Source organism: Rhinatrema bivittatum, chromosome 1 (assembly GCF_901001135.1).
Source record: "Rhinatrema bivittatum chromosome 1, aRhiBiv1.1, whole genome shotgun sequence".
NCBI lineage: Eukaryota > Metazoa > Chordata > Amphibia > Gymnophiona > Rhinatrematidae > Rhinatrema > Rhinatrema bivittatum.
Genome location: NC_042615.1, coordinates 512,775,679 through 512,799,833, shown reverse-complemented (window position 1 = coordinate 512,799,833; position 24,155 = coordinate 512,775,679). Strand labels below are relative to the sequence as shown.

Sequence of the window (24,155 nt, the reverse complement as noted above, 5' to 3'; positions counted from 1 at the left end):
TCATCTTCATCACTGGAGTCCTAGATTAGTGTTTCATCACCTCTAGGCTCTGAGGAAGGGTCGGCACTTAGTTGAATAAGGCCCTACTTATTTGGCTAAGTAGCGCTGAATATCAGCCTTGGGGGGTTTAAGCCCACCAAAAAGATGTTTTCCTGCTGTGTTGTAGATGAGGTTACGTTTAGTTTTTGTTTTTTATCCCAGGACAAGCAGGATGCTAGTTCTCACATATGGGTGATGTCACTGACAGAGCCCTATCATGGAAAAACTTTCTGTCAAAGTTTCTAGAAACTTTTGACTGGCACACTGAGCCCACTGAGCATGCCCAGCATGCCATGATATTCTCAGCCACAGGGGTCTCACTTCAGTCTTCGTTTTTTCCGCGCTGCTTTTGGCATTGCGGAGCAGGAGCCTGTGTGAGATTCTTCACAAAATTCTGACTAAAAATCAGATCAAAATTCAATTTTTTCTCTCCCATAATCGGGGTCTCTCTCGCTACCACTGGCCAGTGAGTAGATTAATTCCTTTCCGACTCATTTGAGTTTAAAAATTTTTCGTCAGATATCCATCGACGGCTGTCAAGGTTATCATGGCCACGGGATTTAAAAAATGTCCCAAACGTAATCGGACCATGTCGATTACGGATCCACACCTCGAGTGTGTACTTTGTTTGGGCCAATCTCATGATGTTTCATCTTGCCCAAAATGTGCAGAAATGACCGCTAAAGGTCGGAAAGCATGACAATAAAAAATGGAACATTTGTTCCATCTTCAACTCTTACCTTCCCCATCGACGTCCACTCAGTCGTCTCCGGCTGGAGCTTCAAAAGGATAATCCTTAAAAAACATCGTCTGGAAGGTTCAGGGGACTGTTTATCACCGACCCCATCCGCGGCATTGACTAAATCAGCATCGGAGCATCGGTCAAAACATCGGCATCGACATCCTTCGATTCCGGAATCTCGACTATCCCCCGAGAAGTCAACAGCCAAGCGGCCTCGCCTACAGGAAACACCGAGGCCTTCGACACCGAGGCATTCACCTTCTGTCGAGGTTCCAGACATGAACCTCCACAGGGCCCTGTGGTTGGACCGATAATGCCCCCACTGTCACCATGTATAACTGCTCTGCCTGCATTAGCTATTACGGAGGAATTGAGCGGATTTATCCGCCAAGTGGTGCTAGAAGCGCTCCAAGAGCATCGACGCCGATGCTGATTCCCTCGCCGAAGCCGACACCATTGTCAATGCCGGTGCCTGCACCGATGCCGGCACCGATGCCGGTGCCTCTGCCGATGCCGGCGCCCGCGCCAATGCCGGGGCCATCTCCGAAAACAGGACCAGCACCGATGCCACTACCTGGGGCTCCAGGGCAACTGGAATTCGCATTATTCCAAATGCTAATGAATAGATTTGACACCCTCATCGGTGCCATCCCACCGCAGCCTGTCCCTATTAAACCTGCAGGACTAGGAGATGTTCCTGGACAGAGACCTGTCGATGATCCTCAACTGGGGCCTTCAGGGCTCTTTAGACCACTGATTCCATCACTTCCACGGAGGTCTTCTCCTTCTTCTCCTTCCAGACAAGTGCCATACAACTCATGGGAGGAGAAAAATACTGATTCTTCATTGGACAGCTTCATGTCTGACCCGTCTCCTCCTGAAGGCAGGAAGAAGTCTCCACCAAAAGACTTGTCCTTCACAAATTTCATAAAAGACATGGCAGACACAATCCCTTTCATCTCAGTGTCTGAGGAGGATACAAGACAGCAGACTTTAGAAGTCTTACAATTTGTGGATCCTCCAAAAGAGATCCTGGCCATTCCTATCCATGAAGTACTTTTGGAGTTACAACATAGGCTTTGAGAACATCCATGTTCCATTCCACCTATTAATAAAAGAGTGGCCACTACATATCTTGTCCAACATGTTCCTGGTTATCAAAAGTCACAGTTACCGCATCAATCTGTAGTAGTTGAGTCGGCTCAAAAGAAGTCCAAAAGAATACGACCTCATTCCTCTACTCCACCTGGGAAGGATCATAGATTCCTAGACTCTTTAGGGAGAAAGGTATTCCAAGGTGCTATGCTCAACTCCCGGATAGCGTCCTATCAACTTTATATGATGCAATACCAAAGGAATCTATGGAAGCAAATGCAGGAACTTTCTAATTCCCTACCTCAACAGTACCAGGATGCAGCTCAGGCCATTATACATAAAGGACTTGAAGCTGGAAAGCATGAAGTCTGGGCTGCCTACGACAAATTCAAAACATCTTCAAGGGTTGCAGCTTCAGGAATCAGTGTATGTCGTTGGGCCTGGCTAAAAGCCTCTGACCTCAGGCCTGAGGTACAAGAGAAGCTGGTGGATTTGCCCTGCGTAGGTGATAACCTCTTTGGGTCGAAGGTCCAGGACGCAGTGGCCCAACTAAAAGAACACACAGACATTGCGTCAACTGTCTTCAGTTCCGCAAGACTCTTCCTCATCAATGTGTCTTGCCGACCACCAAGGAAAGAAACCAGAAAACCTTTCTAAAGGCAGAGATGATATTATCCACCAGCATCCAGGGGTAGATCTTCTCGTCCACAACAAAGATCTCAGCCCAGACAGCCTAGAGCCACTAGGCCTCAAGCGCCACCACAGACGGGACCGGCTGCAGGTTTTTGAGGCCACCACCAGAGAGCAAGGCCATCTCCACAATCCCAAACCAAACTTGCCAGTAGGAGGTCGAGTTTCCTCCTTCTACAATCATTGGTTACAGATAACAACAGACCAATGGGTACTCTCAATAATATCATGAGGTTATCAACTCAATTTCCTCTCAACTCCAAGAGACTCTACTCCAAAACCTCTTTTGCTAAACGAAAATCACATAATTCATCTACAAGCAGAATTATCCACCCTTCTGAGAGCCAGAGCCGTAGAACCGGTGCCCCGGAATCAGCAGGGCAGAGGATTCTACTCCCGTTATTTCCTCATTCCAAAGAAAACAGGAGGCCTACGTCCCATCCTAAACCTCAGAAATCTCAACAAATTTCTAAAGAAAGAAAAATTCAGGATGGTTTCTCTAGGCACCATGCTTCCCCTTCTTCAAACAGGAGATTGGCTTTGTTCTCTGGATCTACAAGACGCTTACGCTCACATTCCAATATTCCCTCCTCATCATAAGTATCTGCGTTTCCTGGTGGGTCAACAACATTTCCAGTACAGAGTACTACCATTTGGACTTGCCTCAGCTCCCAGAGTGTTCACAAAATGCCTGGCAGTAGTAGCAGCACACTTACACAAGTAAAGTGTACATGTTTTCCCCTATCTAGATGACTGGCTCATCAGAAGTCAATCTCAACAAGGAGCTCTGGCTTCTCTCAGCCGAACAATTACTCTGCTTCACTCAACGGGGTTTCTCATCAATTACCAAAAGTCTCATCTCATTCCGTCTCACCTGCTTCAATTTATCGGAGCAGAATTGAACACCATCCTTTCAAGAGCTTTTCTACCCAAGGATCGGGCAGACACACTCTCCCTATTGGCAAACTCGCTACACTCGCAGAAACAAGCAACAGCTCATCAGTTTCTAACTTTACTAGGCCACATGGCCTCCACAGTTCATGTCACTCCTATGGCAAGACTAGCCATGAGAATAACCCAATGGACATTAAGGTCACAATGGATCCAAGCCATTCAACCACTGTCTTCTCCAATTCAAATAACCCACCAACTATGTTCATCTCTCCTTTGGTGGATCAACAGAGACAACTTGTGCAAGGGCTTACCCTTCCAACAACCAGTCCCACAGATAACTTTAACTACAGATGCATCCACCTTAGGTTGAGGAGCTCACATAGACAATCTCCAAACCCAGGGTACTTGGGCAAAACTAGAAGCAACATTTCAAATCAATTTCCTGGAACTTCGAGCTATATGTTATGCTCTGCATGCGTTCAAGGACTGCCTGTCACACTAGACTATTCTGATTCAAACGGACAACACAGTAGCCATGTGGTACCTGAACAAACGGAGGTATGGGCTCGTATCTCCTTTGTCAAGAAGCCTCACAAATTTGGGACTGGGCCCTGACATATTCCATATTTCTCCGGACCATCATGAGTCGCAGATCGCCTCAGTTGTCAGTTCCAACCACACGAGTGGTCCCTGGATCCCTTAGTAGCGTCCAGGATATTCCAACATTGGGGACAACCAACAATAGAGCTCTTTGCATCACACCTGAATCACAAAGTGGACAGGTTCTACGCTCTGCACAGGCAGAAACACCAGCCAGCCAAGGACGCCTTTGTTCACCCTTGGAACTCAGGCCTTCTATATGCATATCCTCCGATACCACTCATAACCAAAACTCTAGTGAAGCTACAACAGGACAAGGGGTCCATGATACTCATAGCCCCGTATTGGCCTCGACAATTATGGTTTCCCATACTTCTAGACCTCTCGATCAGAGAACCAATTCGCCTGGGTGTAGCTCCCAATCTCATAACTCAGGATCAGGGCAGTTTGCGCCATCCCAACCTTCAATCCCTATCTCTGACAGCATGGATGTTGAAAGCTTGATCTTACAACCACTCCATCTTTCAACTAATGTCGCTCAAGGGCTTATAGCTTCACTTAAACCTTCCACAAGAAAGAACTATTCTTCGACATGGAAAAGATTTACTTTGTGGTGCATGCAAAAGAACATTGACCCTTTCTCCTGCCCCACACCTTCTCTGCTAGACTACTTATGCCATCTTTCAGACTCTGGTCTCCAGACCTCATCTGTACGAGTACATTTAAGTGCAATCTCGGCTTACCATAACAAGATGGGAGATGCACCAATATCCTTACAACCCCTTGTCAGTAGATTTATTAGGTTTAACTCACCTTAAACCACCAATATGGCCACCAGTCACAGAATGGGACCTGAATCTGGTCTTAACAAGGCTCATGCGTTCTCCTTTTGAACCCATTAATTCCTGTGATGTTAAATTTCTCACATGGAAGACTATCGTCCTCATAGCCATTACATCGGCTAGAAGGGTTAGTGAGTTACAAGCACTTGTCATGTACTCACCCTATACAAAATTCCTACATGACAGAGTGGTTCTCCGGACACATCCAAAATTCCTCCCCAAGGTAGTTACGGAATTCCACTTGAACCAATCCATAGTTTTGCCCACATTCTTCCCAAGACCTCACTCTCACCAAAGTGAAAGGGCCTTACATACCTTGGACTATAAATGTGCACTAGCATATTACTTAGACCACACTGCAGTCCACAGGAAATCCACTCAACTCTTTGTATCTTTTGATTCAAACAAACCGGGTAATCCAGTGGGCAAACACACTCTCTCCAACTGGCTAGCAGATTGCATAGAATTCTGTTATGAAAAAGTAGGCCTTCCTCTCCAAGGGCGAGTGAAGGCGCATTCAGTAAGAGCAATGTCAACCTCAGTAGCACACTATCGTTCAGTGCCAATTCTTGACATATGTAAAGCGGCAACATGGAGTTCTCTTCACACCTTTGCAGCTCATTACTGTTTGGACAAAGAAGGACGACAAGATTCAGCCTACGGACAATCTGTCTTAAAAAACTTGTTTCCAGTATAATCCCAACTCCTTCTACATCCAACCTGCTGTGATCTCCAGCTGCCTCATTTTCACCAACAATACTTCAGTGTTGCTTCACTACAAAATGACTCAGCCTCTAGCTTGCTAATCACCCATATGTGAGGACTAGCATCCTGCTTGTCCTGGGATAAAGCAAAATTGCTTACCTTGTAATAGGTGTTATCCTAGGACAGCAGGATGTAGTCCTCACAAAACCCACCCGCCTCCCTGCGGAGTTGGGTCCGATACGTTTTATTATTTTATTTTTGCTAAAGCTTATTGCTACATACGAGACTGAAGGGAGACCACTGTGGCTGAGAATATCATGGCATGCTGGGCATGCTCAGTGGGCTCAGTGTGCCAGTCAAAAGTTTCTAGAAACTTTGACAGAAGGTTTTCCGTGATAGGGCTCTGTCAGTGACGTCACCCATATGTGAGGACTACATCCTGCTGTCCTGGGATAACACCTATTACAAGGTAAGAAATTTTGCTTTCTCTTTTGTTGGGGATGATCCTTAGCTAGGAAATCCCACATGTGTGACTGATGTGAGCTGCTTGTCCACAGAGAAAACAGGGTTCCTTATCTATAATAAGTGTTCTCCTGAGGACAGCAGTTTGTCAGACGCACATGCACTCCATCCTGCATTTCTGGAGTTGAGCTCATTAGCTTAATAACAGGTGCATGGCTGCATGCAAGCTCAGAAGCACTCAAAAGCTTTTAAGAAAGCTCTGGAAGATGGGTTCATTAGGTGTTGTTACAGATGATATCACCCACATGTATGACTGGTGAACTGTTGCCCTCAGAGAACACTTATTACAGGTAAGTATTCCTGTTTTATTGAACCAAGTCATTTATCACTGAAAACACCCTCAAGCTGTCATATAGAGCTGACTGCCTCAGACTCCAGGGTGATGTGATCCTTTGATTTTTTTCTTCACAGTCTGTGACTTGTTTCCAATGAACCATTTCCCCTTTTTCACATCACATTGTGGCTACTCTCAGATCATAGAGCACAGTTAGTTCCCTTTAATACACCACAAGGATGGCTACTTGCTTGGCTACCTGTTCATATTAGGGTAGTGCAGGAGCTGAAGATTATAGGAAGCCAGCAAAGGTGTTTTCAACAGCATGGGAAAAGCAAGAAGAAATACATTTGTGAGGGAAGGGAGACAAAAACAGTGGCTCAAATCCATTCTCCCTGCTGCCACAGAAATTTGCTTATTTCTTGACTTTTTCTGGCCAGAGGAGAGAAAGTGAGGCAGGTCAGAGGGCAGCAAATAACTTGTGAAAAGTACATTATCAAAGCTCTTTTCCCTGCCCCCCCCCCCAGCTCCATTGTTTATTCCATATGTTTAGAACCCTGACATAGCACAACAAATGAAAATAACACATTTATTTTTTGTATAAAATAATCTATATGTTTATTTAGAGATGAATAAGGAAATCCATCATCTTTGATACAACCTATGTTCAGATTAACAGCTTATGTCTGGCCTTGCGCTCTGATGAGAACAGATGTAAGCAGGAACGCTTGGGCAGCGAGGCAGGCCTACTCAGCTTATATCTATCCACATTGCAATCACTGGTTTGCATGCTGGCTATTCTTGCCTAACCTAAAGTCTTTCTGTCGAGCTGCGCTTCTCCAGCTGGTACCTTCACAGGGCCACAAAGCCAGCCTCCCACAGACTAATGGCAGTCGTTTTGCACTCTTTCGCTATCCTTTGATTCAGAGTTGCTCTATTCTGGACTTCTCACATTCTGCCTCTAGAGCCATTGCCCTGTGACGACACGATCAAGAAACAATAAAAAAAAACCCCAAAACGACAGCAGGGCCTGGAATAGCATAGACTGATGAGGCTGTGGGCAGGGATAGCACAAATTGATGACAGGGGTGAGAAAGTATAATAATGATGTCATTCTTTCTGTGTAAAGATTGATGAGATAGAGATGATGGGAAGTTACCCTTGGTTTCGGCTTTGCAGAAAGTTGGTCTGGAAGGTGCATTGCCTTCTAAGGAAGGGTAGCGAAGACCCAGATAGCACTTGGCAGTGACCTGGTGACACCCTGAGGGAATAGGGAGGAAGAACTAACTAATCAAGAATGCAGACTTGGGAGTGGCTGAGTTCTGGCTTCCTCCTTCACCATGGCAGCAAGTGGGCCCAGAGCAAGGCCCAAGGCTTGAAAGAGATTAGTACCTCACCAGACCTCAGACAGCCTCCCAGTGTCCCCTGAGAGGGCACAGTGCTATTCAGGACCTCCTATCACCAAGAGCACCCTTTAAATTCCCATCCAGAAAGAGATTTCATTGCTGACATTGTGAGCTAGGGAGCATGGCTGGGGATAAACAGAAAATGTGGAAGTGAAGATAGGAACTCCAGGCCGTGCTGACATCCGCTGAAGAAACAAATTGTGGATATGTTTAATAAGAGTCTGGCAGTGAGGCTTGATGCCTGCTCCCCCATTTGATGGAGGGATGTGACTCCTGCATGGAGCATCTCTTCCCCTCAGTGTGCAGCTCTGGACCTGAAGGCAGTGCTGGCGACCCTTGGTTTCATGGACTGCCAGGTACAGGCGTTACTGTTCTGGGGCAAGCAGGCGTAGTGTTGGGACTGATATGCTTTTGAACTTTGGGATGTCAAATAATCTGTCCACAGGCAATCTTTGTCCGTACTGGTGGAGCAGGGCGCAGAGAGGCAGACCACAATCTGTAGAGAGAAGGGGAGAGAAATGAGAATCAGAATCACTCAGAAAGGGAGGTTATGATAAAATGAGGAAATTTGTTAGGAATGAAACTGAAAGGAGTAATCCAAGGTTAAAATTTTGCAGGCGGCATAGACACTGTTTAAAATTAGCATCCTTGTGGCCCAGACAAAATGTATTCCATGCATTAAAAAAGATCAAAAGGAAAACCAAACGACTGCCTGTGTGGTTTAATAGTGAGGTGAAAGATGCAAATAAAGTCAAAAGGGCATCATTCAAAAAAAATGGAAAGCAGACCCAAATGAGGAAAATAGGGAGCAGTATAAGAACCAGTAAGTAAGATGTAAAAAAAGTAATTAACCAGGCTCAGAAAACATTTGAAAAGAGAATTACCATAGAGGTAAAAATAAGCAATAAAACCTTTTTCAAGTATATTTGAAGCAAAAAGCCTGTGGGAGTCAGTTTGACCGCTAAATGACTGTGGGATGAAAGGGGTGCTTAGGGAAGACACGAAAATAGCAGAAAAACTAAATGCATTCTTTGCCTTTGTCTACTGAGAAGGAGGTCAGCGCCATACCCACACTGGAAACATTTTTTGACGGTGATGACTCTGAGAAACTAGATGGAATCACCATGAAAGTGGAGGGTGTAATAACTCAGACTGAAGAATAACAAATCACTGGCACCGGATGGTGCTCACCCTAGAGTACTCAAAAATGAAATTGAAGACCTGTTTCTGGTGATTTGAAAGCTATCATTTCAAACAACCATGGTACAGAGAGACACAACGAAAAAGGAAAATGTTTCTTGCTAAAAAAGACAGAGGGTTCTTAATCTTGGTGCTTTGAGTCAGAGGCCTTTAGAAATACGGTGTATTTTCCTTAAATATTTCATTTTTTCTTTTGTATTCTTCCCAAATGAGGACTAAATAATAGCAAATAATGGGATTATTTTTTGCCTATAATTGTTTTGGATTTTGATTTTCCATTATTGCTCTGCCCGCCTTTCTGTATATCAGGGTTTTCTTGACTTGTTATTTGAAGCTAAGTAAAGAAATAATAAAAAAAATAAACCAGCCATGGTACCAGAAGACTGGAGTGTGGCCAGTGTAATGCTGATTTTTAAAAAGGGCTCTGAATGTAATCCACTTTGAAGTGCTGTGAAAAGTGGAATATAAATCTAAACAAATAAATAAATTAAATAAATGGCCAATCCAAGAAACTAGATAGGTGAACCTGACGTCGCTGCCAAGCAAAATAGTCTAAGCTATTTTTAAAAAACAAAAATACCGACCACATAGACATGGTTTAATGGGGAGAGTCAGCATGGTTCTTGCAAAAGGAAGTCTTGCTTTACCAATTTACAAGTCCTCATTGACCTACACTGGCTGCCTATTGATCAAAGAGTTAAGTATAAAGTTGGCGTAATTACACATAAGTTTTATTACGTCCAGTGATTTGCTTTTGGGCCAATGCACTAGTTTGCCTCTACCAAGCATCGAGGACATTGAGATCTCAACAAAGTGGTCTACTTGGCATTCCATCAACAATGCAAGTCAGACTTACTGGAACTAGAGACTGTTGCTTCTCTGTGGCTGCTTTTTAGAACTCCTTGCCAGAGGAACTAAGATTACTGAACTGCACAAAATCTTTCAAGTTTGCTTTAAAAACAGTATTTTTTTAAACAGGCATACCTTTACATAAATGGAATTAATTCACTTATAGGTATTCAGTCTGTGATCAATTGTGGATGAAGAATCTGTAATCTGTTTTTTTGTTTTAAGTTATTTTATGCTTGTCATTATGTACATCACCCAGTAGTATGCGTGTAGGCGATTTATAAATTTTAATACATCTAAATCTGCTAGACAATATGTAGACAAAGGTGAGCCAGCTGATATAGTGTATTTGGATTTTCAGAAGGCATCTGACAGACTCCTCAGGAAGTTGGGAGGTCATGGGATCAGAGGCAGTGTCCTGTTGTGGATTAGTAACTGGATAAGAGACAGGAAACAGATGGAAGGACTAAATGGTCAGTTTTCTGAATGGAGGAGTCATTGGTGGAGTGCCGCCGACCGCCATTGCCGAGGAAAAAAAAAACCTCCGACATTTTTTTTTTTTCAAAAGAAACAGCTCTCGAGCAAGCTAGAGAAACAAAAGGAAGTTGTACTTTCCTGCTTCTGGGTGCTCCTGGCTGCTTCAGATGGCCAGACTGGGAAAGAAAGCCTCAGGGGGAGCAAGGGAACCAGGACCCCTGACTTTCCCTCCCCCTGGAAATAAAGGGTTGAGCCTGGCCAGGGATTTCCAACTCCCTGCTTGCCTTGCTCAACCAGAGGGATGGCCCACAAAGGAACCTACACCTCTGGGAACTCCGTCTTCACCTCTTCTAACTCTAAGTTTTACTATTATTTTTTTTTTTTTAAATCTAAGTTCAGACTGCAGATTTGCACCTCTACCATCTGCTGGAAACAGAAATACAGAGGGACCGCAGGTGGCACTCTCGGTTAAGTAGCAGTACCTGAAAAGTTTTTATTCTCTGCCTCCATCTGCTGGTAGGGATGCAAAAGCCACTTGTCTGGACTGATCTGGGATATGAACAGGACTGGGACCTGTGCTATTTAGAATATTCATAAATGATCTGGAGAAGGGAATGACAAGCCAGGTGACCAAATTTGCAGATGGCACAAAATTGGTTTGAGTTGTTAAAACAGTAGCAGATTGTGAAGAATTGTAGAAGGAGCTGTGAAATTAGGGGCCTGGCCTTCAAAATGGCAGATGCATTTTAATGCGGACAAGTGCAGAGCAATGCACATAGGGAAAAATAATCTCAACTACAGGTACTCAATCCTGGGTTCCATGTTAGGAGTCATCACCCAGGAAAAGGACCGTGGAACCCTTTTGGACAATATCTTGAAATCTTTGGCTCAGTGCATGGCAGCGGTCAAAAAGGTAAATAGAATGTTAGGAATTATTTAGAAAGGAATAGAGAACAAAATTGAGAATATCATAATGCCCTTGTCTAGATCCATGCTTGACTGCACCTTGCGTATTGTGTGTAGTTCTGGTCGACCCATTTCAAGAAAGATGTAGCAGACATAGAAATAGCACGATGAAAGGCGACAAAAATGATAAAGGGTATGGAAAAGCTTCCTTATGGAGAAGGGCTTTTTAGCTTGAAGAAGAGACAACTAAGAGAGGATATGATTGAGATTTTTTAAATTATGAGTGGGGTGGAATGGGGAAATGGGAAACAGTTATTTACCCTTTCAAACAACACTAGGACTAGGGGACACTCCATGAAACTATCAACTAGCAGATTTAAAACAAATCGTAGGGAGTATTTTCTTATTGAGCGTACAATCAAGCTATAGAATCTGTTGCCTGAGGACGTGGTCAAGGCAACCAACATAATGGGGTTCAAAAGAGGGTTGGGGCAAGATCCTGAAGGATAGAACGGTTATTAGCCAGGTAGAGTTGGGAAAGCCAGAGCTTATCCCTGGGAGTGAGGTACCAAAAATAGATCAACTATTGGAGATGTGATGGGTGCTTGTGACCCGAACTGGCCACTGTTGAATGCTAAACTTGATGGACCTTGGTCTGTCCCAGCATGACAGTTCTTATGTTCATATTAGATAATTGAATTCATTGATAGCTGAATTCAGGGTTGTGCCGTAATGGTTTTAATTTATACTAATTTCACCTATTATCTAGAGCAGATTTTTTTTATAAAGGCTGGTACTTAGAGTGCAGTCTATTCTGGTTTGGAACTGGACAACACGTCATGACCATAAACAGAGAATGCTGAAGTAATAAAGGAACGTGTAGCCATGCCTGGGGGTACATCCTGTTCCCTAACTGGACCACAGTGAGGTCAGAGTTGGACTTTTTCACTGAAGACAAAACAGGCATGCCAGCCATACAAGTGGGGCACGTGAATGTGCACTGGGGCCAAACAGACTGAAACTGACAGAGGGACATAAAGGACAGCATAGACACTGATGGGCCCTCCTTGTGGCTGCATCTGTGCTACTTACATTGCAGCCGCAGCCGTCCTTGTAGAGCTGAATGAGTCCTCTCTTCTGGCTGGCGGTGAGCTTGGCCCAGGGTTTGATGAAGCTGCAGGATGATATCCGCAACTTCCCTTCATGTATGTAACCTGCGGGAGGAGGAAAAAGAGATTGTGAGCAAAGTGCCGGAGTACGGTGAATAATCTGTCTCAGGAGAGGAGATGAGGGTTCTGTCTCATGGGGAGAGGGTCAAGGATCAGATTCAGGAAATTTAATTGGCAGTATAGTTTATACATGTGTTGCCAAAATAATACATAAACAATTTTAAAAGTGTTGCGTAAAAAGGGAGATATATATATATATATAGAGAGAGAGAGAGAGAGAGAGAGAGACTTTGTATAAGAGAAATATGACACTATATATATCTCCCACTGTAAGAGGGACACTCAACTCAAAGTGGGTTTTGAGGGGGGCGGTGTTACATTGATCTGCCTAGGGTGTAAGGGTCTGTAGACCCTTGTAACACCGCCCCCACCCACCCCGAGTTGAAAGTGCCCTCTCTTACAGTAGGAGATACATAGAATGTCATAGATGTGCATTTATGGGCGCATGCACACTCTTTTTAAAATTTACCTGAAAGTGATTAAAAAAGTAAAAGAAAAAGTGAATGCATTATAATAGCAATTAAATACATTACATGTATAAACTGTCCTACCAACAACAAAGACAATTTCCAGCTTCTGGTGAAGTTTGGTCTTGGCTTTAGTCAGAATATGTTTCTGACTTGGTAACAAGATACTACATATTTTGCAGCTCTAGCTGCTGTTTCTGCTATTTTCCCCAGGATTATACAAAGGTTTTACTGCTTGTTCTTTTGTGGGAAGTCTGTCAATTTTGGGCAATGTGCATCTCTGATATCTCGGTATTTTGTACAGTATAGGGGGAAATGCATTTCTGTTTCTATGTTTTCTGGTGTTGCACTGCATGCAGAATTTGGCTTCTTGGGATTTCCAGTTCAGCTTTTGTCTGCATATTTCTAATTTGTGATCACTTATTGTGTATTTGGTGTGAATCTGTCTGTGTTTTGCATTTGGTGAGATATCCTGTTAAAGTGTAGTTTCTGTAAAGGAATTTGTAGCAGTCCAGCTTATTCTGCACCTTCCAATAGGAGGAATGTTGGGGTTCTAAGTTGTGTTGTAAAAGCTGTGGTGCTGCCTTTCATAGGCAGGGTTTTTGGTGTTGTCCTGGGACTTAGTGCTGTTTTGGTATGGTAAGTTTGTTGCATAAGTGCCAAGTGGGTTTTTTGCATGGTTCTGTGTTGCGTTTTGAATTACCGGCCGTTGGAGGGACTTTGTGTCACTGCTGTTGAGGCAACATCAGAACTTGAATATTCTTTTCTGTATATTTAGTAAGGGGAAATATCTTAGTTGCGCTCTACTTCCATCGCTGGGGGCGTTTCTGTGGATGAGGAGTGTTTGCAGAACAGGAGGTGCAGAATTTCTGCTGGATGGTTAGTCCCCCTTGTGTTTAGCTTTGGGTTAATGATAGACCCCGAGACTTCACTCCCATAGAAGAAGACTGAATGATTCTATCAAATACTTTTAATAGTAGTTTTATTGGTGGAATGACATTTGCCAGGGGTTTCTTTTTTGCACGTAGGACCCTTAGAGATCTTTTTTTTTTTTTTAGCATCTTTTATAAGTAATTTAAATATGGTCTTCTTTACGGGCAAAGGGGAAGGCTCTTTCCTCCAAGTTCTCTCACTTGGGGAGAGATGGGGGCTTAGTCCCTGACCCCAGTGTGCCTGAGAGCTGGTCTTTTCATTTTAGCCTCAGGGAAAAGTTAGAAGGTAGCTGTCTAGATCTCCCTCTGTCTTCCCCTCAGTCTCCATTTTTTTCCTTTCACCCATTCCATCTTTATACCCTGGGAGCGTAGGTGAAAGCACAGCCACCGGCAACATTGACTCCGTACTGATTGGGCTAGGCTGGCCTGCATTGCAGGCTGCCCTGTTGCTTAGCAACAAGTTGGTGGGCACATTGACAAGACAAGAAGACTGGAAAAAAACCACAAGATAAAGGTTTCATAAATCACTTTCATTTTATGGGTTGGTTTTTTTTTCCACTTTGATAGCATTGCTGGTTTTTTTTTTTATTGGATTTCCCATTGCTAAGTTAGTTTGGTTTAGTGATAAAAAGTGAAAGTGATTTATTGCATTCCTAAGCATTGTCGTTCATACAGGCTGCCTTTTCATATTAAGCCTTTCCTTGTATTACAAGTCCCAGAATACTTTGGGCCAGGAACTAAAAAGGAAAGACAAATATAGTGGGATTGGTAAGAAAATGTTAAATGTCATGGATAGGATTGCCTCCTCATCCCAAGTAAATCGAAGAGGCTGATCCAGTTAGGGTTGCCAGTTGGCCAGGATTCAGCTGGCCTAGCCTGTTCTGTGGAAGGGAAGTCAGCAGCCAGAAGGACTTTAAAACCCAGCAAGGTAAGCGCCTGCAATCTACTAGTTGCTGGTCTCCCCAGGAGCAGACATTCCCCATCAGTGCTTCCCCTCATTTGCTTAACAGGCCCATTGCTGGACTTACTGGAGCCCTGGGCAGTTCGGTGGGGAGTGTTCCCCCTCCAAAGTTCTGGCAAACTTCGGAATACCAGCCTGGTATTCCGGGCAGTCGCCCATCTTGCCAGCCTCTTCCAATGGCTTTGCCCACTAACTCCACTCCCTGTCCAGCCAGCCAGGCCACCTCAACTCTAATTCACACTCCCCCAAGACTGTTCAACTCACCTTCCCCTGATCTGCTGTTCTTGGCAAGGCTCTGACAGGAAGAAGAAAGCAGCATCAGGATGTAGGTGAGTATGGGCCCTGTCCTCACAAGCCCCCAAGAGCTTCTGTCTCCTCTTATGTGGATTTCCTTTGCAACTAGGTATCCCATTCAGGAGGAGGATGCAGATCCACATCAGGGTCTGTGAGTGAGTGTTCACTGCGCTCACATTCACTTATAGCCTGATGCTGCTGTCTCCTAGCTACCAAAGATAACTGAGGAGAGAGGTGGCATGCTAGAAGCTGAGTTCTGGTGGTGGGAAGTGGAGGGAGCTGGTTTTCTCTTTCAGAGTTGGCAGCTCTAAATTCAATCAATGTTTTGCTCCATTGCATTTATTTATGAATTTGATTTATATTCCGTTTTTTGGCATTTCAAAGCAGATTACATTCAAGTTCTGTAGGTATGTTCCTATCCCTAGAAAATTTACAATCTAAAGGCCTCATTTACTAAGCATTATTCCTATAAGACACAGAATGGGAGAAAAGCCTTAGTAAATCAGGCCTTAAGTTTGAATCTGGATTTGTAGTTCTGATTTTCTTGACAAAATCAACTGGAATGTAAGAACTACAAATCCATGCATGCAATGGGGCAAAAGCAGGACTGGATTAGCTGGTTCGGTTTAGTGGGAACCCTAGCCTAGTGGTTAGAGCAGTGGGCTATGAACTAGGAGACAAGTATTCAAGTCCTGCTGTTGCTCCTTGTGACCTTAGGCAAGTCACTTTACCCTCCATTGCCTCAGGTACAAACTTAGGCCTGGATTTATCAAAATGCACTAAATATCGCATGTGATAGGAAAAAGGGGTGTGTAACATCAAGCTAGGTTGAGAGAACATTACACAAATCTCATCTTTGGGTGAGTTTCCTCACTCCGAAGGTCATCAAATCTTCACAAGAGAGCACTGTTCTGTTCGTATGTCTCACTTTGAATGTCAAAGTGGCCCCTAACCCCTACACTAATACCTAAACCTCACCTCAAGTTACTAGGTGGGCCTCCTATAGCGATATAAATACCTACCTAGGATGAGGGCATTATGGCTAGGTGCTCTCTTTCTTTCTCACAGAAAAAGCTGTGTAATATGGCTTTGCAAAGCATTTGCATTGCACCATATAGCACTTTGATAAATGACCCCCTTAGATTATAAGCCCTCTGGGGATAGGAAAATACCTATAGTACCTGAATGTAATCCACTTTGAAGCGCTGAAAAAAGTGCAAAAAGCAGAATATAAAATAAAATAAAAAAAATAATCATGGAAGATGGTGCTAGGGCTGCCCTTATGATCCTGGCCAACCTGGGCAGACTGATATATTCCTAGTTTTGCCTCATTGCATCTATGGACTTGTATTTCCTGCTTTTCTTGGAGAAATTGGTATGACAAGTGCACAGATACAAATAGGGATAAAACCAGAATTGACTGCTTTTTATGATTGGCCTAAATCAGTTATCCAACTTGTGTGACAAGGTTTAATGCAGTGGTTTCCAAATGTGTCCCAGTCACCCCCACTGCCAGTTAGGTTTTCAGAATATCCAAAATGAATATGCATGAGATAAATGTGCATATACCAGGCCTTCACTGTATGCTCATTTACATCCTGCATGTTTATTGGGCATATCCTGAAAACCCAATTGTCTGTGGTGTCAATAGGACAGGTTTGGAAACCACTGGCTTAGTGGATTCTTATGGTCCCTCTTTCCACAGGATTAGTCCCTAGGTCTGATATACCAGTGCAGCAGTCCCACCTGCGCTTGCAAATCACAGCTGGTTGCCACTCACCCGCAATGACATATTCCTCGGATTTGTTGGTGGAGTAGTGATTGTAACCACACAGGCTTTCTTGAGATGCAGTGTAGACGTATTGCAGATTTGGGATCATATCGAAGCCTTTAAAAAACTGGAAGAAAGTCATTATAAAAAACAGTAAGGATTGATGCTCAGAAGGAGCAATGTATATCAATTCGGATTAGTATTTAGTAAAGTGGTGGGACCCAGGTTTTGAGAGATCAGTTCATAAAGATCAGCACTCTTCAGGGCACTAAAAAAAAATTAGAACTGATGTTTCAGAGAATTTTATTATAATTCGATTAGACTGAGGGTTGTATTACTAGGTTTTTGCTCTGTAGTATGGCCATATGGTGGTCATGGCATTATAATGGTGGGAGCCTTTGGATTCAAGTGTGGTTATGCCTAGCAGATTATGTTTTCATCCCAGGGCTAATACGTTTTGTTGTAAAACCATTTATGCATACTATTATTGAGCCTTGAATGTTCCTGATTAAAACTGTTTTACATTCTGAGTGCTGCAGACTTGAGCTGCCCATTCCTGTAAGGAGTGCTATGGAAACCATGTGCTCAAGATAATTAGAAGTGCAGGGATATTACCCACCAACCAGGAATCAGCAGCATTAAGGGGAACTGAATCAGAAAACAAAAAGACAGGGAAGGATATAAAGTTCTAACTTGGGGTAAAGGAAGAAACTGAGGCAATAAATGCCCTGTAAGGATTAGTGGAGGAGCGCTGGTTGTGAGGAGAGTTGTAGGGAACGGTGGGTGGAGGAGCGCTGGCTGCGGGGAGAGTTTTAGGGAACGGTGGGTGGAGGAGCACTGGCTGCGGGGAGAGTTTTAGGGAACGGTGGGTGGAGGAGCGCTGGCTGCGGGGAGAGTTTTAGGGAACGGTGGGTGGAGGAGCGCTGGCTGCGGGGAGAGTTTTAGGGAACGGTGGGTGGAGGAGCGCTGGCTGCGGGGAGAGTTTTAGGGAACGGTGGGTGGAGGAGCGCTGGCTGCGGGGAGAGTTGCAGGGAATGGTGGGTGGAGGAGCGCTGGCTGCAGGGAGAGTTGCAGGGAATGGTGGAGGAGTGTTAGCTTTGGGGAGAGCTCATGCATCCAGCTTTTGTGTACAGGAAGAGCTGCAGGAAATGATGCACCATATGAGGAAGTCTGATAAATGCAAAAGAGTAGGGTGGGACGTGGTGGGGCAGAATTACCTTGTCTGGTTTGATCTCGTACTGAATCCAGTCTAGCTCTCCATCTGTGTTGTTATTTAGGTTCAGCTTGGTGGCTTCAACAAATCTGACTTTAGTTACTGTGAAAGGAAAGAAGAACATGTATGTAACACTGAACCAATACTTCCCTTATGGACTGGCATCATATACCCCATCATCTAGCAGGGACATCCTCATCCTCATCCTCTGACAGTTAAGCAGAAGAGAGGAGAGAGAGAGGGGCAGGCAGGGGAAAAGCAGGGGCAATAAATGGACACACAGGAGCTGATGAGTGAAGAGAGAAGACCAGGCAGGGGTAAGTAACAAGAGATGCAAAATCTGAGGAGAGAGAAGGGCAGGCTGTGAAAAGCAGGGGCAATAAACAGAATACAAGAACTGTTGAGAGGAGAGAGAGAAGGGCAGGAAGGGCAAAACAGAGGCCACACACACACACACTGCTGAGGTAATGTCACCCTACTTTTTGGATTCCAGTTCCTTTCTGTACTGAGTGTCTAAATACAGTGATCATAATCGATATACGCAGCAGACTTGAGATGGGAGTCAGAGCAGCCAAATGCTCAGGCATCACTCGGAAGGGGTCAGTAACACAGCAAGATTTATTTACAACGTCCAGCTGAAAGTGGGAGCATTTGCCTTCCTTAAAGCACAGCAATCGGCTGAGAACAGTGATCCAACTGATGTGCCCAGGTAAAAAACTTTAAACTAAATATAACCAGAGCAGGGCGGCAGAGTAATTACAGGGTAGTGGCAGGAGGGAGGATGTGTGGCTGGGAGCGCAGGAGAGCAGCCCTTGGCATCTTGGTAAACTACTGTTTTGCTCTGGTGTAGGACTCTGCTATTTCCTGAGGCCTGGGACTGTGAACAGTTGGCAGAACACCCCCCCCCCCCCCCACCCTCCCAGCTTCAGGCTTGATTGCGGATAACAAGAGGGGAGGTGCAGCAGATGGCAGAATAAGGGGTGGAGAGAGAGAGAGAAACCTCTTATTACAGCCCAGCCAGCTCTGCCAAGGGTTCATTTGGAGTCTGGGGAATACAAAAGCTATAAACAGTATAATCCCAGTGTAGGACCAATGGCGGGTTACAGGGGATGTAAAGGCTCCCTTGCTTGGAATACCCACCGATGTCTGCTTTGCAGTAGGCCATCTGTGGGTGGACAGGGCTGCAGCTGCAGGCCTCCGATGGGCCAGAGGCGGCCAGGAGCAGCAGGGCAGCAGCCAGGAAGCCACCTGTGCGGGTGTCCATGATGTCTGTAAGGGCTGGTAGCTGATGCCGGCAGGTGCTACAGGTCTCTTGAGATTCTGTGTGGAAGACAAAATATAGAAGCGGGTTGAAGCGCGAGAGCAACCGTGTTCTCTGTGATTTGGTATTTCCTAGGTCAGTTTATAAGCAGCAATTTACATGCAATCATAGAACATGTCAGCAGAAAGGGACGATTTGGTGCACACAGTCTGCTAACTTGTGTCTGCCTGCTGTGCTGTCACAGGTCTCACTCAATAGGTGGTCTTCTCCCTCCGTCTGCCACTAAAGTCCCTTTGTTTCTATCCCATGCATGCTTGAGTTCTACCACTGTTGTCTCCCCCTATAACTTGGTATATCCCAGTGAGGTATGTAAGCTTTTACTGTAAAAATTGGAAAGCGATATATAAAATGTTCTCCTCTTTGAGTTAGTATGCCCCAAGGGAATGTGTAAGAAGCGTATTGTTTCCCCCCTTTGAATTGCTATTTTCCAGGGAGATGTGTGCACGCGTTATTCTCGCCTGTAATTTGTGGGATTGCTCAATAAGATATATAAGCAGAGGTTTGCTTTGAACAGAGATGTGCAGAATTTTAACAGCCATATTTATCTTGGGAGCAAAATGGATTTGTAAGAATTAACCAAAACTGGTATGCAAGAGCTTTTGAGAACCCTGTGAGTTCTTTCTTTAGATGCGACTACAAAGCTGAAAGAAGGAAAGCATATATACTTTCCAAAGTAGTGATTTTCAGGAGGAGTCACGTGGTGATTGCATTAGCATCAGTCAGCAGAAATTCAGTCCTTGGAAGTGTTAGAAATATTAATACAAAAAAATTCACAATAAAAGTAAAACAAAAATCACAATATTTTATGACAAAACTTCTGCTAATTGATCCTAATCTAGTCACCACTTGTTGCCTGTTGAAGATCTCTGCAATGGGAATTTCTGCTCTAAGGCATCCTCTCAAGGTTGCTATGGTTCCTGCCTTCAGCCTTGCTGTCACATCTGAAGAAGGGCTTATGTGATCTGAAAGGTCATGCGCTAGATTAGTTTTAGACAGTAGGTACATAAGTCCAATAAAAACCGTCATAGCATGAGAAGAATCCCAGTTTGAAGAGAGATCTGAGACTTCCCTGTTCTTTAAAGAAACCCTGCCTCGTTTTTTTGATGTGTTCCATATCTCAGCTTAGTTGCTGTGTAACACAAGTCTTTTCTGTCTGTAGGTATGGAGGCTGGAGGGGGGGATGGAGAGGGTGCCTAAGATCAGAAGGATTCTCCTGCTCACCCTTGGAGAAGGAGCTCAGGAGTTAGATTTATTATTTCAGCAGCTAATTCCTATCTAAACATTTGAGGGGCAAATTGCCACAAGCCACACCGTGCATGGGTACTTTTGTTCCTGAGCACCTTTAGCCAGTTTTTGAAAATTATGTGCACATCCTTTTCTCCCCAGTCCCAAACAAGCCCTCTGCTTTACAGATCTAGATTACTTTATTGGCATGACAGTTTTACATGTGTTGCCATGAGTAATATATAGAATGAGAAAAATAAAAAGGGAGAGAAATGAAAGCCACTCTGGCCAGAGAAAATGTCAAACCCAGGAATCAAAATGCCTAGGTCTCTTTGAAAACTGTCCTTCATATGCTACAAGATAACAGTGTGATGTGCGCTGTACATCTTTTCTCTGTCCTTAGCTGCCTAGTTTGCCTCTTTACTTCTCCAGTCTGTAAAATGTGCAGTGTCCTTTTCCTCAGAGTCAGTGCCCCTTGCTTCATGTCTGTCTGAAGAAAGTATAGCTGCTCCTTCTCAGAGTTAAGCTGAATAGTGCATAATAACCTTTTAAAAAAACTCTGCAGACATACAAGGTTAAAGCAGCAGGACAGATGTCAAGCTGTGTAATTTCTGCCTGGAGCGAAAGGCAGTAGTTTTGGAGATTTAGAGGCAAAGCAAACACAAGCTCCTATTATATAAATGCATGGTTCTGCTCCCTTCTCCCCCCCCCCTTTGTTTTGCTGTGAACATGCCTGTTCTAGATAGAAAGCAAGCAGCTATTAAATCAGCCTGCCCCTTGCACCAGTGTGAGAGGGAGAAAGGTGCAAACACAGACAGGGACGTTAAGAGAGAAAAAAAGGAGAGAACATGGAGGAGAGAATGGATAAGATACAGGGAGAATAAGAGGAGAGCTGAAGGGAGAGAGAGAATGTGATAGAAAGGGAAGCAGATCAGTTCAGAGTGTGCCAGCATTCCTTGCAAATAGGCACACTGGCTGACAGACAGAGATAACCTGACAGAAAGACATGTGCTGGCTGGTACATGTTTTCATAGATACACACACGCACACACACACAGACATGCTGAGAAGCACAGATGCATGGAAACCTGCATAAATACACACAAACACACACAGCATTCAGACTTTCATGCATGGACAAATATACACACAGACCCACACGGGGCCAGATGTGCTAAGTATTTTTTCTGTAGATACAAAATGGGAGAAATCTTTAACCTTTCAGTATGGCCCTCAGAGAGCTGTCCATAAACACATAGAAACACACAGAGAAATATGCACAGAGACACACCTAAATATATGCACATGCTGACACACGCAGGCTCGCATATGGAGAAGGAAAGGTAAGAGAAGAGACAAACTCGCTATGGAAGAGAGGGCGGGCAAAGATGGAAAGAGAGAAGTAAATACATAGAAAGGGAGAGACTGCTTTGACAATACATATTCACATTTTCAAACTCATAAAAGTTTCTTGAGTCTGAATCTGAAGAGAAGACAAAGAGCTGGCAGAAGAGGGTGAGCCAGCCAGAGAACTGAAAGCAGGGTTTCTCGCATTGCTTTGCTCCTTACCTTGCGCCTCTGAAGCTGCTTCCCGGCTGTGTGGCCGCAGCTTTACTTTATAAAGCCTGCCCAAGGGCAAGCCCAGCCCTCTTCCCTTTCCGGGTTGTCATTGGAGAGGAACTGGCGCCCCTACATTTGGACCCCCTTCCCAGACTGCCCCCCCACACACACAAGTACATGGTTTGTTATACTATGATGTAAGAAGAAAGTTGTTTTGGTTAATTATTGCATAGCTGGAACCCACAAGGGTAAGCTGGAGAGCTTCCTGTTACTCATGCTTAAAAAGAAACAGACAGTGCGGGAAAAGAGAGAAATCTACCAAAGTTTACTGGACACAGCATTCCTAACCACTAATGTATGTGTGCAGGGGAGGGAGTGACGGTGCTGGAGGCTGAATCCCCTCTGTATATCCTCAGCACAGGAGCGGGGGGAGTGAAGCCCTCTGTATATCCCCAGCACAGGGGGGAAATACCTAGAGTAACTGAAGGTAATTTGCTTTGCAGTGTAAAAAAAAAATAAATAAATAAAATTAGTTATTATTAATGGCAGTGATTGGGAGAGAGGGACTGCGCTGGAGACTGAAGTGCCTCTGCATATCCCAAGCATGAAGTAGGGAAGCAGTGACAGCACTGCAGACTGTAGCTCTCCCCCCCCCCCCCCCCCCCCCCCCCACCATGTACTCCCACTACAGGGACAGTAAAAAGGGAGGGGGTGACAGTGATGAAGCCCCCTCCTTATATCCCTAGCTCATGGGAGGTTCTGATGGCAGTAAACGTCTTCCTTTAAAATTTAACGGCTATTCATTTACTAATGGCAAATTTTGTAAACTTCTTTTTATAAACCAAACATGGTCATATTGAGGCAGATATGCAGCGCTACTTAGTTTCAACTTATCTGGCTAAATGGTGGCAGCTGAATAACTGCTAGGGATCAGTGGTCACCGCTTAGCTGAATAACTACTTATTTGACTGAATAATTAGCCGGCTATAAGTGGTGAGCGGGGCAAGGCCATTCCAGGGAGGCACTGAGTTAGCCAGATAATTCATCCAGCTAACTGTGATCGGGCCATAGATCCTTCATAAAGTTAGCTGGATAGACTTAATCGGCCAAGTTTAGGGTAAATGGGTACATTCAGCAGTGTGCCCGCAACACTGAATATCCGGACTAACGGGCCAATACAGTAAAGTGCGCTCAGGTCGAGCGCACCGTTAGCCCCCGTTTTCGACGCTCTATTTTTACCCCTTATACAGTAAGGGGTAATAGCGTGTGGAAAACACGCGGCCAACCCCCCCCCCCCCCCCCCCCGAAACTAATATCGCCCGCAACATGCAAATGTATGTTGATGGACCTATTAGTTATTCCCGTGCAATACAGAAAGTAAAATGTGCAGCCAAGCCGCACATTATACTTTCATAAATTAACGCCTGCCGAAAGGTAGGCGTTAATTTCGGCTGGCACCAGGAAAGTGTACAGAAAAGCAGAAAAAACTGCTTTTCTGTACACCCTCCGACTTAATATCATAGCAATATTAAGTCGGAGGCCCCAAAGTAAAATCTAAAAAAAAAAAAATCGGCCCGCGGCCCGGAAAACAGACGCTCAATTTTGCTGGCGTCCATTTTACGAACCTGTGGCTGTTAGCGGGTTCGACAACCGATGCCGGTAAAATTAAGCATTGGTTGTCAAACCCGCTGACAGCTGCTGCTTCTGTCAAAAAGGAGGCGCTAGGGACGCACTAGTGTCCCTAGCGCCTCCTTTTTACCGCGGGCCCTAATTTGCATAACTTGGCTTCCTGAATCGCGTGCCCAGGAGAGTGGCCTGGGCGCACGTCGGGAGAGCATGTGCTTGCCGGCTCTCCCGTGAGGTTTTCTGTATCGGCCCGTAAGTTAGCCGGATAAGTTTATCTTGCTAACTAGCCAAGCTGCAGAGTGGCTTATTATGGACC

The 24,155-nt window shown here is 44.6% G+C and overlaps 2 protein-coding genes across 2 annotated transcripts in view; one reads left to right on the top strand and one right to left on the bottom strand.

Annotated features, from left to right (window-relative positions):
• The window catches only part of SYN1 (synapsin I), a 339,257-nt gene that overhangs the window by 126,107 nt on the left and 188,995 nt on the right, over positions 1-24,155 (top strand). The window lies entirely within an intron of this gene.
• On the bottom strand, positions 7,000-22,376 carry TIMP1 (TIMP metallopeptidase inhibitor 1). Its single transcript, XM_029611789.1, has 6 exons — positions 22,223-22,376; positions 19,249-19,428; positions 18,113-18,210; positions 16,905-17,022; positions 12,334-12,455; positions 7,000-8,305 (listed from the first exon to the last, which is right to left on the bottom strand). Exons 2-6 carry the CDS (start codon positions 19,370-19,372, stop codon positions 8,105-8,107), a joined length of 663 nt encoding a protein of 220 aa, XP_029467649.1. The 5' UTR covers positions 19,373-19,428; positions 22,223-22,376; the 3' UTR covers positions 7,000-8,104.

What these genes read in the sequence shown, in the direction of transcription:
- TIMP1 (XM_029611789.1), bottom strand. Translation starts at nt 19,372, where the DNA reads ATGGACACCCGCACAGGTGGCTTCCTGGCTGCTGCCCTGCTGCTCCTG. An exon ending in ACGAGATCAAACCAGACAAG is followed by an intron (nt 17,023 to 18,112) that starts GTAATTCTGCCC and finishes ACTTTCTTCCAG; the next exon opens with TTTTTTAAAGGCTTCGATAT. An exon ending in CGAGGAATATGTCATTGCGG is followed by an intron (nt 12,456 to 16,904) that starts GTGAGTGGCAAC and finishes CTCCTCCCGCAG; the next exon opens with GTTACATACATGAAGGGAAG.